At 36.9% G+C, this 13,531-nt stretch overlaps 1 protein-coding gene across 15 annotated transcripts in view; it reads right to left on the bottom strand.

Annotated features, from left to right (window-relative positions):
* ttn.2 (titin, tandem duplicate 2) overlaps positions 1 to 12,296 on the bottom strand; it is a 174,588-nt gene extending 162,292 nt beyond the window's left edge. For all 15 annotated transcript variants that reach the window (XM_053233883.1, XM_053233884.1, XM_053233885.1 and 12 more), the window contains exons 1-9: positions 12,062 to 12,296; positions 10,230 to 10,333; positions 9,653 to 9,856; positions 5,890 to 6,177; positions 5,564 to 5,652; positions 5,266 to 5,477; positions 3,365 to 3,626; positions 752 to 979; positions 545 to 658 (exon numbers count right to left, since the gene is read on the bottom strand). In XM_053233883.1, coding sequence (XP_053089858.1) covers positions 545 to 658; positions 752 to 979; positions 3,365 to 3,626; positions 5,266 to 5,477; positions 5,564 to 5,652; positions 5,890 to 6,177; positions 9,653 to 9,856; positions 10,230 to 10,320 — 1,488 coding nt within the window. In that variant the 5' untranslated portion in view covers positions 10,321 to 10,333; positions 12,062 to 12,296. The remainder of the gene's footprint in view (positions 1 to 544; positions 659 to 751; positions 980 to 3,364; positions 3,627 to 5,265; positions 5,478 to 5,563; positions 5,653 to 5,889; positions 6,178 to 9,652; positions 9,857 to 10,229; positions 10,334 to 12,061) is intronic.
* Between the last annotated feature and the right edge of the window lie 1,235 nt (positions 12,297 to 13,531).

Genomic DNA, 13,531 nt, shown 5'->3' with positions numbered 1-13,531 from the left:
GAGAGCAGCATGAATCAAAACGGCATAAGTCAAAACAACATGGGTTACTGTTTCTTTGTTTAGCCACTTCAAATGGGAATCATGTATTAAAAGGGTGATTCCTTAAGGATTATGGGATGGAATGGATTATGGGGAACAAATTTTAACAGACGTTAGAAAGAAATAGAAAGAAGCATAACTCCAAATTATAATGATGTGGTTAATTCTTATGATTCAAACATTTTACCTGAGGTTATTTTGGGATGATGGATTACTTTTTATATTTAGAATGAGCGAGTATATGGCTTAGTATTAGCTTGTACAATGTCAGAATTAGGGCTAATACATTAACAAGTTTTGCTTTTGATTATTGTCATCAGCAGTACGATCTTAAAGTTTGCATGTCAGGCAAGCAGGATAAATTGAGGTTTTATCATATAGAAATGACTGAAAATCATTTTTATATATTTAATTTGCCTGGTGTCTGATTGAATATCTTAAGAATAAATGTTTATGATTTGTCTGTAAGGTTTTTCGCTGCTTGCCTGATATTACTTGTGCTTACCTCATAGCTATGATCAGGTTTAGGAACAGTAACTTTTGAAACTGTGAAATGAGGAACTGGGGATGGGGCAAGGCCAGTATCCACCTGGGCCTTAACCTCAGTAGTTCTTTGGATCTAATGTAAATCAATAGAAATCAGATTGATGAATTGGAAATACACCACCACCTTTCACTGAACAAAAGTAACCGGTCACGGTAAACTTCTAACCTGGCTGACATGAACGGTCTGCTCGGTGGAAGTGCTTGGTATATCACTGGGAATTTGCAACAGCTCCACTTTACTTGCAGCCTGTTGCTTAGCACTTAGCATTGCCTGCTGTTTTATGTCCATTTCCTCTTCAGCCAAAGCACTCTCAACATGCACAGGTTTTCGTACACGTGCTTGATCCACCGCAGCAAGCACTTTGGCCACAGCTCCAGCCTTTTTCTCAGCACCCTGGCGATAATAAGTATCATTTGTAATCTAATACATAGACTGAAACTATGTTCTTCGTCAAAGACGCCCTCAAATCCATACATCGTGGGTAAATACAAATTACAGCATTTCAATAGCACACACAGTGTTTTTCTTGTTTTAGATTTAATCCAGCTTGTCAAGAGTCATAAGTTTGCTGTACAGTGGTGTTAGTAAGTTGGATGCACAATAATGAATCACAGAGAGTAATAAATAATGAAAGCATATAGTAATATGCATCCTTTAAACTTAGGGCCAACTGAAGTTCAAAAGTTACTTCAATGTTTATGCAATGAAATTTGTGCATATATATATATATATATATATATATATATATATATATATATATATATATATATATATTTTATTTTTATTTTTTTTCTGGGTGCCCCACTTCACACCACCAAGGATTTCTCTTAAATAGAACCGTCTGAGTTGGGGTTTATAGTAGCGTCTAGACCACCACAAAAAATCAAAGAATATAAAATGGACTAAAGAAGCATTTTCCCCTTTGCTGTCAGATGTAATACGATGTAACATAAAAGCAAGAGACAATTTAAAATTGAAAAAATTAAAAAAGACTACAATGCTATATGAATGAAAGAATAGGTTGTTTCAAGAATAGTCCTACTTTCAATAATCACATTAATCACTGCAAATTTGGTTTAATTTAAATTTAACAATATGGCTTCTAGTCATATTATTTTGCAGCTTATAAAACAGCACTGGATCCAGTATACCATCCTATAATATTTCTGAAATATTGTGCACTGACAGTTAATTGTGCTCACTCTGTAAAGTACCCGCGAGACACTAATTCACGATTATGGACTTTTCATGTCTTTTATAGGAACAATACTATTAATTAATTAACAGTGTCATATTTACGTATTTAATTTGGCTTTGAATGGCTTTCCATAGATATTCTGAGTGTATTTACAGCCCAAATTATAAATACTAGCGTGACATATTGTGGTTACATCAGACACTGGTGCTGTATTAATACTGTTCTTCGCTTGAGCCAGTAATCGTGCAAAAGAGTTGGGCTTAAATCCAAGGTCAGAACTGCATGTAACTGAGACAGATCTGTTTAAGGCAAACTCCACCCCACATGCAGCTGTCTGAATAGCATTTAAATCTGTTGTTATGTCTGAAGTCTGAACACATATGTGAACATAACTCAATTATGAATATGGCCCTTAATACAACTTCTGGATTTTCTAGATCTTTTTTTTGGATGATATTGTTTGCAGTGAGTTTACTCTCATTAAAATACAAGTATACTGTATATGCTGTATTTGAAGAGGTGAAACAACCGTTCAGTGTGATGTTAGTAGAAATGGTGGACTTCAACTTTTCATACAAAGTGCTCTCAGTACAACCAAGTGAATGTGCTCAGTACACAAGGACGATCACTTGAATTGAGGTACCTGCTCCTGAGAGGCAAATGTGTAATGGCTAGAGGTTGTTTCCATAGTTGTTGTGTGTTCTGGGAGAGAACCAATGGCCTCTCTCTCACTAGCCTGCTCAAGAAGTGTCATGGAAGAAATGTGCTTGATCTGTTTTGCCAACAAGGAAAATAATAATTGTCTTAGTTTCATCATAGATGATGTGAACGATGATTTTCAGTTAGTATGAAGTGTGGATATTTGTTACACATCTTAAATATTTTCTAACTTCATAGGGGAGGAGAGATCTTAAAATTAATCGTCTCAGGTTTTTGTGATTCCGGAGATGTCAGAAGAATAGTAAAACCAGTAAAAATAGTCAAAAAAATGTACTTCTCAGTGGTGGGACAAGAAATATGAATGTGAAAAGGGTAATGAAAGAAAATGTACATAACAGCTTGGAAAGACAAGATGAAATTTGAGTTTATGGAAGTCAATGGAGGCACCAAGATGGAGGTGAATTAAAGGGTTGGATGGGTGACCACGTCACTGAATGACCAAACTACCTGCTCGGTCGGAGGTGCAGGAAGAACAGTAGCAGTGGTGCTGTCTACACCATGAGGCTCTGCTGAGCCAGCAAAAGGCTTGCGACTACGAGCCTGGTCCACTGCTGCCACCACAGTGGCAACAGCAACAGATTTGTCATCCATGCTTTGCTGTTCCTTTCACACATGCAGGTAAAATTAGGATGCAAAACAAAATATGTGGTTTTTTTTCAGCATTGCAGGTAGACACATATTAATGCATCATTTCAAGTACTAAAGACACAGGCAGCTTTCATTTTGGTAACATTTTATACCTGGTCAATACGTAGATTTTATAGTGAACATCATGTGGCAGGACAAACTCCTCTCCTTTACGTGCATGCAAATCAATTCAGCTCAAACTTCAAGAAAGTAAGATTGAGTATTTTGCTCACCTCTTTGACAGCGACACCGCTGACTTGTTGCTGCATGGCGATGGAGCCTTCCCAGCGCTGCTCCATGCGGACCTGAGTAGTGGTTTGAACCTGTGCAGCTCTAGCTGCCATGCTGGCTACATAGCTGGACTCAGACACATAGCCCGCCTGTTTCCATGGAGGCAGAACCTCTGTGCTTGTTGTAACCTGTTTGCGGGTCATCACTGGGGACTTGACAGGTCTGATGGGTGATATGGACAGTCTTGTGGAGGGGGATACAGTTCTGGGGAAAAAAAAAAAAATTTTTTTGAGAAATTAGACTTTTTCCTCATTCTTAATGCCTATTTATTTGTATCCTCCTTGTATCCTCCTAAAGAAAACCTAAAGAAAAAAACCCACCATGAATAATTTGCATATTAATATTTGTAATTAACATGTGATCTTCAGTGATGTTCAATATTTACTTTGTTTTGAAATTTTTATTATTATGATTTTTTTTTTCATTTAAACTTCTTTCATTGACATGTTAGTCTATTTTCACTTTGGTTAATGGTTTCTAAATTATTCACAATGCCATTTGTCTGCCTGCTGATAGTAATGCCAGTGGGAATTAGCTCTCGCTTCATCTCTTGCTTCATCTCTACTTGAGAATGCAGCAGCACTGTCTAGCTCTCACACCTCCTCGTCCATACCCTCTGCTCAAAGAGATAAGGCTCCAATGCTGCAACATTTATAGTGATATGGCCTTCAATGCCATCGTGCTTGTCACATCATAGATCGCTAACGAGCTGAGCTGTCAAATAACTGTATCGTATAGCTGCATTGAATTCTTGAATTTTGAGTCGCTTTTGTTTTGACTCTTTTGTTTTTAGGTGCTAATAGCAAAACCTGACTGTTATCCCTTATATTTGAGATTGTTAAAAATTGTTCTCCTATTAACTATAACTGCCACTGTAACTGGTGTAGCGATGTCCTCTGTGACCTCTGTGACCTCTGCACAGCACACAGGAATAATGGAAATACAGCACCAACCAAGAAATTAGCATCAGAACCACTAAACACATCATAAATATTTCAATATATACATATTTAATGTGTTTCATTAATTTACCTTTACCGTTCACCAAGCATACTGACATTTCTTTGAATGGTACAATATCTTAGGACTAATTTTCTAGACATTAATTAAAGAAAACTAGTCCTAAGATATTGTACCATTCAAAGATATGTCAGTATGCTTGAGTAATTATGTTTAATTTATGGAGCATTTTTGAAGTCTGAATTGTATAGGTAAAGTAATAAAGGATATAACACACAAGTCTCAGGAGCCCACAATTAATTGGAATGGAGTCCATTTCAGGGTCTTCTAACGGAGAATAACCCGGCCTGTTCCTGGGGATCTACTGCCCTATAGAATTCAATTCCAAACCTAATCTAACCCCCCTGATCTAACTAACCAAGGTCTTCAATGAGCACCAAAATACTAAACCCAAATGCAATTAATTAAAGCTAAAACAAAAAGTCCAATCATAGTACAGTCACTCTTTTACAGTAACCTCTTTTTCCTGGCAAGAGTTGCAGTCAGGGACCCTGGGAACACTGGGCATAAGGTGGCAATACACCCTGGATGGGACACTAGTCCATCACAGAGCAACCAAGCACACACACAGATTCACACCTAGGGGCAATTAAGGGTAGCTAATCCACCTACCAGCATGTTTTTCAGAGAAAATACTGAGAACCCAGAGGAAATCCACATAGGCACTGGGAGAACTTGTGAAACTCAATACCAAAAGAAACCCAAGTTGAGGATAGAACCAGGGACCCTGGAGCTGTAAGGTGGCATTACTACCTGCCACACCACCATGCCGCATTAAAATATGACGTAAAAAAATGACGTAGAAAATAGAAGAAGTCATTACCTGACAGGAGTTGGTGTGGGTGCCTTCACATGCCTCACAGGAGAAGGTGACTGTTGACGAGTAGCTGAAACTTTAGTCACAAGGGATGGAGGGGACCTGGAGGTTGGTTTGGGTGGCACACGTGGTGGAGTCTTGTGGGCCATCTGTTGAACAAGAATATCTCCTTCCATTTGCATCTGCATGGATGCGGCCTCAAAGCGACCTTCCATTCTCTGTGGATCGAACAAAAGCCAGGTATTAACAGAGCAGCACAGAGTGATGACAGTAAACTCGGCTTCGAGTAAGAAATATTGATCACCTTTTCCATTCTGGTTTGGCGGGCCTGTGAAATCTGAGAGCTTGAAATGACTGTCTTAATTTTCTTAGCAGGCACAGCTTCCTCTTCACCTGCACAACAGTTGGTAACTTTAGAGTTTGGTATTCAGTCTGATGTAACAAACAATATTAAAGCCGTAGAGATTTTTATAATTAGCTGAGGAGATAAATCAAGGAAAACATTTCTGTGACTCTCTAAAGCATAACCCATTTAATACTTCCTTTCATATTTGAATTCACATTACATACAAACCATTAAGATTTCCACAGCTTCAAGATACAATCCACAGTTATATTCTAAGAAATTACCTTGAACCAGTAGTTCTGCAGTTGAAGTCGCACGTCCGCTGCTGTTAGTGGCACTAACTGAGTATGTACCAGAGTCTTCAGGAAAAGCCTCGGCAATCAACAAACTGTAAAGGTCTCCATCTTGAACAATCTGAAAGTCAGCTGAGCTCTGAATCTCAGCTCCCTCTCTGTAAAACTTCACCACAGGTGTAGGGATTCCTGTCACACGGACATCCAGTCTCACTTTGCTTCCTTGTCTCACGGTCATGCTTTGTAGTCTCTGAATAAAGTTGGGTGGCGCAGTTTCCGCTGAAAGGCAATTCATACATAGAGTTACCAGACCAGACCCAACACCCAGAATGAGATCAGTCTCTCAAAACGCATCACTGGTAACAATATAAGTATGGTATATTCATGCAGGAGATTATGTTGTTTTAAATTACACATGGATTTCTAAGAAAAAAAAAGACGAAATACAAAGACGAACTTTCACTAATCTTAAGCACTGGTAACATTTCATGCCAAGTGCTGATTAAAAAAGCAATTCTGATCATGTTGGTATTATTATTACTAAAGTTACGTAATTCACAAAATATGCATAAAAAGATTATTTTCGGCTGTCATATGAAAACTACACAAAAAAATACCCACATAGGGTTTGAAATATTACTACAAAAAGTGCCTAAATTACATAGCGTAAACACTAACCTTCATTTAAAATACTAAATTTCTTTCAAAATGTAAAATGTCTTGGTTTACTTAATTTTGACTTATTTAGTTTTCATTGTGTGTTGGTATTTCTGGAAATTACTGGTGGTTTTATAGCTCTTTGCATAAAATAAAATTTCAGTTAGAAAATTTTTGCTCATAACCAAGTCACTTAGCATTAACTGTTGTTTGTTTGTTTGTTTGTTGGTTGATAAAAAACATAATTCATGTTATTTTACCTTAAACCCTAAACCACCATTAGCTCTTTTAAAACCACCTAGCATTAACCTTTACAAAAAAAAAGCTTTGTATATTTTGCATGTAGCATCAAAACTACCTAGCATTCCCTCTTATAAAAAAAAAATAGCAGGCATTAGCTCTTAATATTACAAATCTAGTATTAAGACTTAGAAAACTAAGTTTCTTAGCTTTAGCTTTCATCATCAAAGCTACTAAGCATTAGCACTTAGCAATGTCTAGCTATTACTAGCTTTTAGCATCAAACTTCCTTGAATTTGCTGTTATGAAAAACATAGCCATTGTTAGCTCTTAATAAAAAAACTAGCTTGCAACTTAAACTAGCTAGCAGTAGCTGTTAATAATACAACTACATAGCATTAACCCTTAGAAAACAAAGAAACATAGCTTTAGCTTAGCTTATAACTACCATTAGCTCTTTGCAAACAAATTGGCTAGCAATAACTCTTGGCATCAATACCAACTGCTGTCCTAGCTTTAGCTTGAACTGTCTAGAACATGTACAGAGCCTGAAACAAAAGGGGGAAAATGCTACACATTTGCATACACCCGATTCAAAAACGATCTAAACACAATTTCAAAACAAACACAATCTAAACACAGCCTCAACACAATATTAACACAATGTAAAAACAACATCTAATCCATCTCAACACAGAATCTCCACACAATCCAAACACAATTTAAATGCCATTTAAACACAATCCAAACACAATTTGAATGCAATCTAAACACAAGCTAAACACAATCTAATAATCACAGTCCAAGTAGAATTTAAACACAATCTAAACACAATCTGAACACAATCTAAAACCAATCCAAACACAATCTAAACACAACCCAAACACAATCAAAACTCAATCTAAACACAATCCGAACACAATCCAAACACAATTTATCACAATCTGAAACCGATCCCAACACAATCCAAACACAACATAAACACAATCCAAAAACAATCCCAACACAATCCAAACACAATCTAAACACAATATAAACACAATCCCAACACAATCCAAACACAACGTAAACACAATCCAAAAACAATCCCAACACAATCCAAACATAATCTAAACACAATACAAACATAATTTACAAACATCTAAACAAATTCAGAACAAAATCCAAACACTATCCAAAAACAATCCAAACATAATCTAAGTACAATCTAAACACAGTCTCATTACAACCTGAACACAATCCAAACACCATCCAAAGACAGTCCAAAAACCAATGTGTAAAGCCAATTTAAGCATATTATAAACATAATTTCACAATTTCACAAAAACACAATGTCAAATGCAATCAAATCAATCTAATTTAAACACACAATGTAAATACACATTAAACATAATCCATACATAATCAAAACACAATATAAGCACAATCTAAGATAGTATGCCTCCTGGTTACCAGGCTTTTTGTGAGTATTAGCTGGGGCATGAGCTTTTTGATTGGGTCTAGACCAGCTCCTTTAATCAAGCGCTTTCCTTTAGACCCAAAACATCAAGATATTAAAAACAAGAACTTCTAAAGCAGATTACTTTTTTGGGAAAAACCTTTAACTGTAAAAGAAATTCAACTGAACCCCTCAGCACAGATTTATTTTAACATAACCTAACTCTGTTTTCTAAATGAATATATATTGAGGGGCAGGAGATGAGTATCTTCTCAAACCTCAAACTGGATATGCTCTCATTTTCAACCATGACATAAATCTCCCATCACATTTTGTACCTTAGAGCTTACTTACACTGTACTAAAAATACTTGTCCTTAATTCCCTTGGACATGATATGGGTCCTTAAAAGCGTATCCAATTTTTATTTGGCAGAGACATCCATTTAACAAAACCATAACCTGTACACCTAATCTTGATTTATTACACTTAATTCCGGATTTTTACACTTAATCCTGACTTGTACTATTAGCACTTAAATGCTAACAGCGGTGATGACTTGCGCTAGAATATTCTTCAAACTTATTAACTATGATATGAGGCATATTTGGCCATGACACTTGAAAATGCTTTTGACCATATACAATCGTTTTAATATGCACAATTCATATTAAAATCACATTAAGAAGTGTGAAAAACAGTGTTGATTGCACAAATTTAAATTGCTTTCAAGATCAGTGAGTAAACACATCAGCTGCATCTCAAATTGCATACTTTACATACTTTTATGTATGAATAATGTGTTCACTTTGGGAAATTCAGTGAGATGTAGTTACTTTTATTACCCCGATGTGTGGAACATATGTCTTTGTCTTATGGGAAAATTCCGTTTTTACAAAGTCAGAGTGCCTCAATGCTAAGTCTAATTTTAGATATTTTTCTTTTGACATAAATTCCATGTACACAGAAAACATGTCAAGGGCTTTGAATAGCAAAGCTGCTTTTATTCTTGTCAATTGATTTTGTGCTCTGTCAGTATGACTTATGCCCTTATGTCTGCAGTGTTGTTTGTGCTGTCCTGTGTTATGCCCAGATAGGACATTTTTGCACTTAGTCGATGCAGCCTACACTAGGGGCAGGCTAGAGGAGTAGCTAAAGGGGCGGAGCCATCAAGTGGCGTTGTGGTTTAAATATTACTAAAATGCAGTTGCATTGGTTGAGAATTTACTAAGTGATGTATGTAAATTAAAAGCAAAAAGTTTAACTGGAATGTTTTGATTTTAAAATAAAATTTGTTGAAGGTTGTTTTGGTGCAGCTGTCCAGTGACACGGTAATGTCTTAATGTAGTAATAGTAGCAATTTGTGACACTGCTACTTTAACAAAATGGCAACCCAAAATTCAAGATGTTGTTCTCCTACCTGTAACCAGGAGTTCAGCAGTGCTAGTGGCTTGTCCAGCGCCATTGGTGGCTCTCACAGAAAATCTTCCGCTGTGTGCGGCTGTCACGGCGGGGATCCTCAGAACAGCGCGGCCTTCGCTGAACGAGATCTGAGCGCCGGGCAGAGCGGCAGCAGAAAGAACCTGGCCATCACGAAACCAGCTCACCTCAGGAACTGGGTTACCTGATCCAATAATATGGGTCTTATTAGCAAGCGCTCTTTTGGTTGTGATTACATCAGTTTAAAAATATACTTAGATAATATATAATTTAAGCAAACGTTCAAATGTTTTTTTTTTCTTAGAATTGCTTAACATAACTTGTGAATTTTCTAATTATTTTCAGTTAGAAATGGTTCTGTAAATTATATTGTTTTCTCTGTAATACAGAGAAATAATAATGTAATAATAATCTACACTTGATGTTCTTGAGTGCTTACATTGGGACATTTCATGAACTTATAATATTAAGGTCACAATTTGCATTTTCATAGTGCTGATTTTAAATAATCCTTTTCATCACAAACAAGAAATCAAGAAATCAAAAGGCCTCCTTACCACTAACTTGGGCTTCGAACGTTGCGGCACTACCCTCAAGTGCCACAACGCTCTGAAGCGGCTGTGTAAATGTTGGCGCCTGTGTTGTCATGATGTTGGGCACCCTGAGAGAAACACAAATGACAAAGCACTGATTACTGCTTATTCACACTTATTGCTTATTCACACTCAACCTACTGCAATTATAAAGAAATGAAGAGTTACAGGCTGGGTATTTTTAGCTGTAGTTAAACTGAACAATCATTGCAATGACTCCCTAGCAGCTGGCTGAAGAGCAGCTTGTCACTTGAGAGATCAGTGGCTCCATGGGGTCTGGGTGTTAGACCAAACCTTCACATCTAGCATCGACTGACAGCTCACAGACATGACACAAACAACTGGTGCCTTTGGTTTATCCGTCACCTCATTTACAATGACTTTTCACTTCTGTCACCTTCCCCCAGCATACACATAGGCATATGCAAATCCAAATGTAATGGTTTAGCCCTTGTTTTTTTTAATTAGGGAGGTTTATTTTAGCTATTTGTTAGTCATATAATGATGTGTCAGTATGTATGTCACTGAATAGTTCATTCATGGTGACCAGTGTGAGCATTTCATTTGCATGCACACACATCACAGCTGCTTGTGGTTGCCTTGTATGATTTGCATGCATGATCACAGAATTATTTCAATTTTTCTAATATGAATTAAATATTGTTCAGAATCTTTAACAAAATATTTTCACCATCAGTCAAAAAATTCACAATGTGAATTGTCACAGTTATTATCGGTCTTTTAGGAAGCAATGCCTTTCTAATAGGTATAGGAGGTTTTGTAACCAGCACTTTTAAAATGGCCAGGCAGCTGCACATGACCTTTACCTAAAATAGCTTGTGTGTCTGTGCCAATAAAGTTGATGCTCAGATAAAGTGGCTCTGAATAGTAAGTAGATGCATGTTAAATTCAAATTCACATAGTTCAATTTAACTAAAAACAGATTTTATAATTCATGCTTAGCTCAAACCATTAAAAGCACACAGTAATATTTATTGTGTATGTACTTTTAGGTATAACTGTATTTTTCAAGTCTTTATTGTATAAACATAGCAGCAATGACTTTTAAATAGTAGTTGCTATAGAACTTAGTAAGGGAATTACACATAAATCAATAAATCCTAGTAACTGTCCTACTTTCAGCAACCAAACCAAGCACAAAGTAATTATTTAAAAGTTTTGAAAGAGTCTGGGTGCAACATAAATGATTACCCATCTGTCCAAAATTCTTAAAGAATAGCATGTAAAGTCACATGATCAGTTATCTCATTGTCTCCGGATAACTTCAGGATTGACACAGTTTTGGGAAAAAACAAAAACTTCCCAAGAAATTGAAGCCCCAGTGTCACAAAAGGCTGGGTCTAAAAATAATCAGCCCCTTTGCTTGATTGACAGTCACCATGTGGCACATAGCTGGAGGTGCAACTGATAGCCCTGCTGCTGATTCCCTTAAAAAGACATTGTGGCCGAGCTGGGACACCACTCTAATGCTATCACAGGCTATTCTTGGCTTTTCTCAAATCATCGCACCATATAATAACCTTGGGGGATGATAAGTTCCAATCTAAAATCAATTATTGTGTAAAACAACAGGCCTAGCTTATTCCTTCCTATCCCACCCCTTAACAGGGCCACTGATGTGCCTGTCTCAGCCAGGGTTTCATCAATTTATTATTATATTATTTTTTTATTGTTGCAAAATCATTATATCACAAAACAGCAAAATGCAAAGCATACATTTTTAAACAAGTGCAATGTGTCCAGGATGTAGGTGCAAGGGCATGAAGCTTACTTACTTGTATCCACAAGAGTGCCTTGAACAGTGGGGACGGAGCCCAAAGCGGTGTTAGTCTTCCAAAACAACCTCCTTATCCAGAAATGTTTTCCAAAATCCAGTGTGAGAACGGTTGAGCCTCAAGAATATTCCCAAAAAACAAAACTACACAGGTTGGGATCCGTGTAGTTTTGCTTTTTCCCAAGCAATCCCTACACCCGAGGCAAGGCTGGGAATGCTCCAACTGCTCAGAAGTGCTAATACGCTACTTTTACTTTATATACCTCGAGACCTGACAGCATCATCACCTCATCTCCACAGCCTATTGGATAGCCGGGGCATCTTGGGAGATGGAGGCCATTTTATGCAAACTCACACCTGTCACTCACTTAACACTGGCCAGGCTGTAATACAGGATGTTCACCAACCCCCTCTCAAAACACTCACATACACACACATAGTATATATCTGTGTTCTATACACAAAATTCTCAGAGTTTAACATTTGAAAGTTGAGTGCACATTGACTAAGTTGACAAAAAATAAAAAAGAGAGACACAAGATAAGAAAGTATAACAGAGGCTGTCCCTGTCAATCAGGGTTAAGGGTTACCCTCTCTGCTTACACAAACTGTTAGTAGGAGACAAATGCCACACACACCAGCACTCGTCTGTTTTACTCTATTTTCCCATAAGCACCTCACCATTGCAAACTTGAAATTTTAAAACCCACCAAACCATATTAAGAGCAGTCAATATGGCTGTATGTAGAGAGACGGGTTTTCAGATAGCTAAAATAGAGATGGTAAGGCAAGTTAAAGATAGCCAGTGACCCATCAAGAAAGAATTTCTGACTAACACGTGGTATACTTAACACAAATTTATTAAAATGTACTGTATATTTACAACATTAAAAGTATGACACAACTTATGGAGAGCAGTGATCTTAAAAACCTGCAAATACTGAAAAAATATGTATTTGTAATTTTTTGTTTGTTTTTAATCAAACCCGCCTTATACAGACACAAAACTGAAAAGTCATATAACATTTCAGAATTTACTGTTGTGTTATTTTGCCTGTCACACACATGATTAAGCTGGACCTCATGGAGCTCCTGAGGTGAAATCCACACCCTGACGCTTCATTCCTGATCTCCTGGCTCTGGTATTCTATCTCCACACTCGATCTCCACTCCAGCTGATGTGGTGTTTGGTGATCGAGACAGCACTGTGGCATTTGCACCACCTGGCTCACGTTTAGGCTTTGTGACTGGTGTCTGAAAGACACAGGTCACAACATATAGTCAGATTTATCTACTATTTCCTCTTATAAGATTACAATGAACCAAACATAAGATTATTAAAGCTATTTCTAGACATTTTTAATCATTTCAAGCTTTACATTGTCTTATACTACTGGCAGATCATTTTACTTCTTTCTCAACATAAATGTAAAAGAAATAGGTTTAATAATCTTATATTTGGTTTAATGTA

This window comes from Pangasianodon hypophthalmus, chromosome 5, assembly GCF_027358585.1.
Source record: "Pangasianodon hypophthalmus isolate fPanHyp1 chromosome 5, fPanHyp1.pri, whole genome shotgun sequence".
In the NCBI taxonomy this organism is placed as follows: domain Eukaryota; kingdom Metazoa; phylum Chordata; class Actinopteri; order Siluriformes; family Pangasiidae; genus Pangasianodon; species Pangasianodon hypophthalmus.
This window is presented reverse-complemented; position numbering and strand designations above follow the sequence as displayed.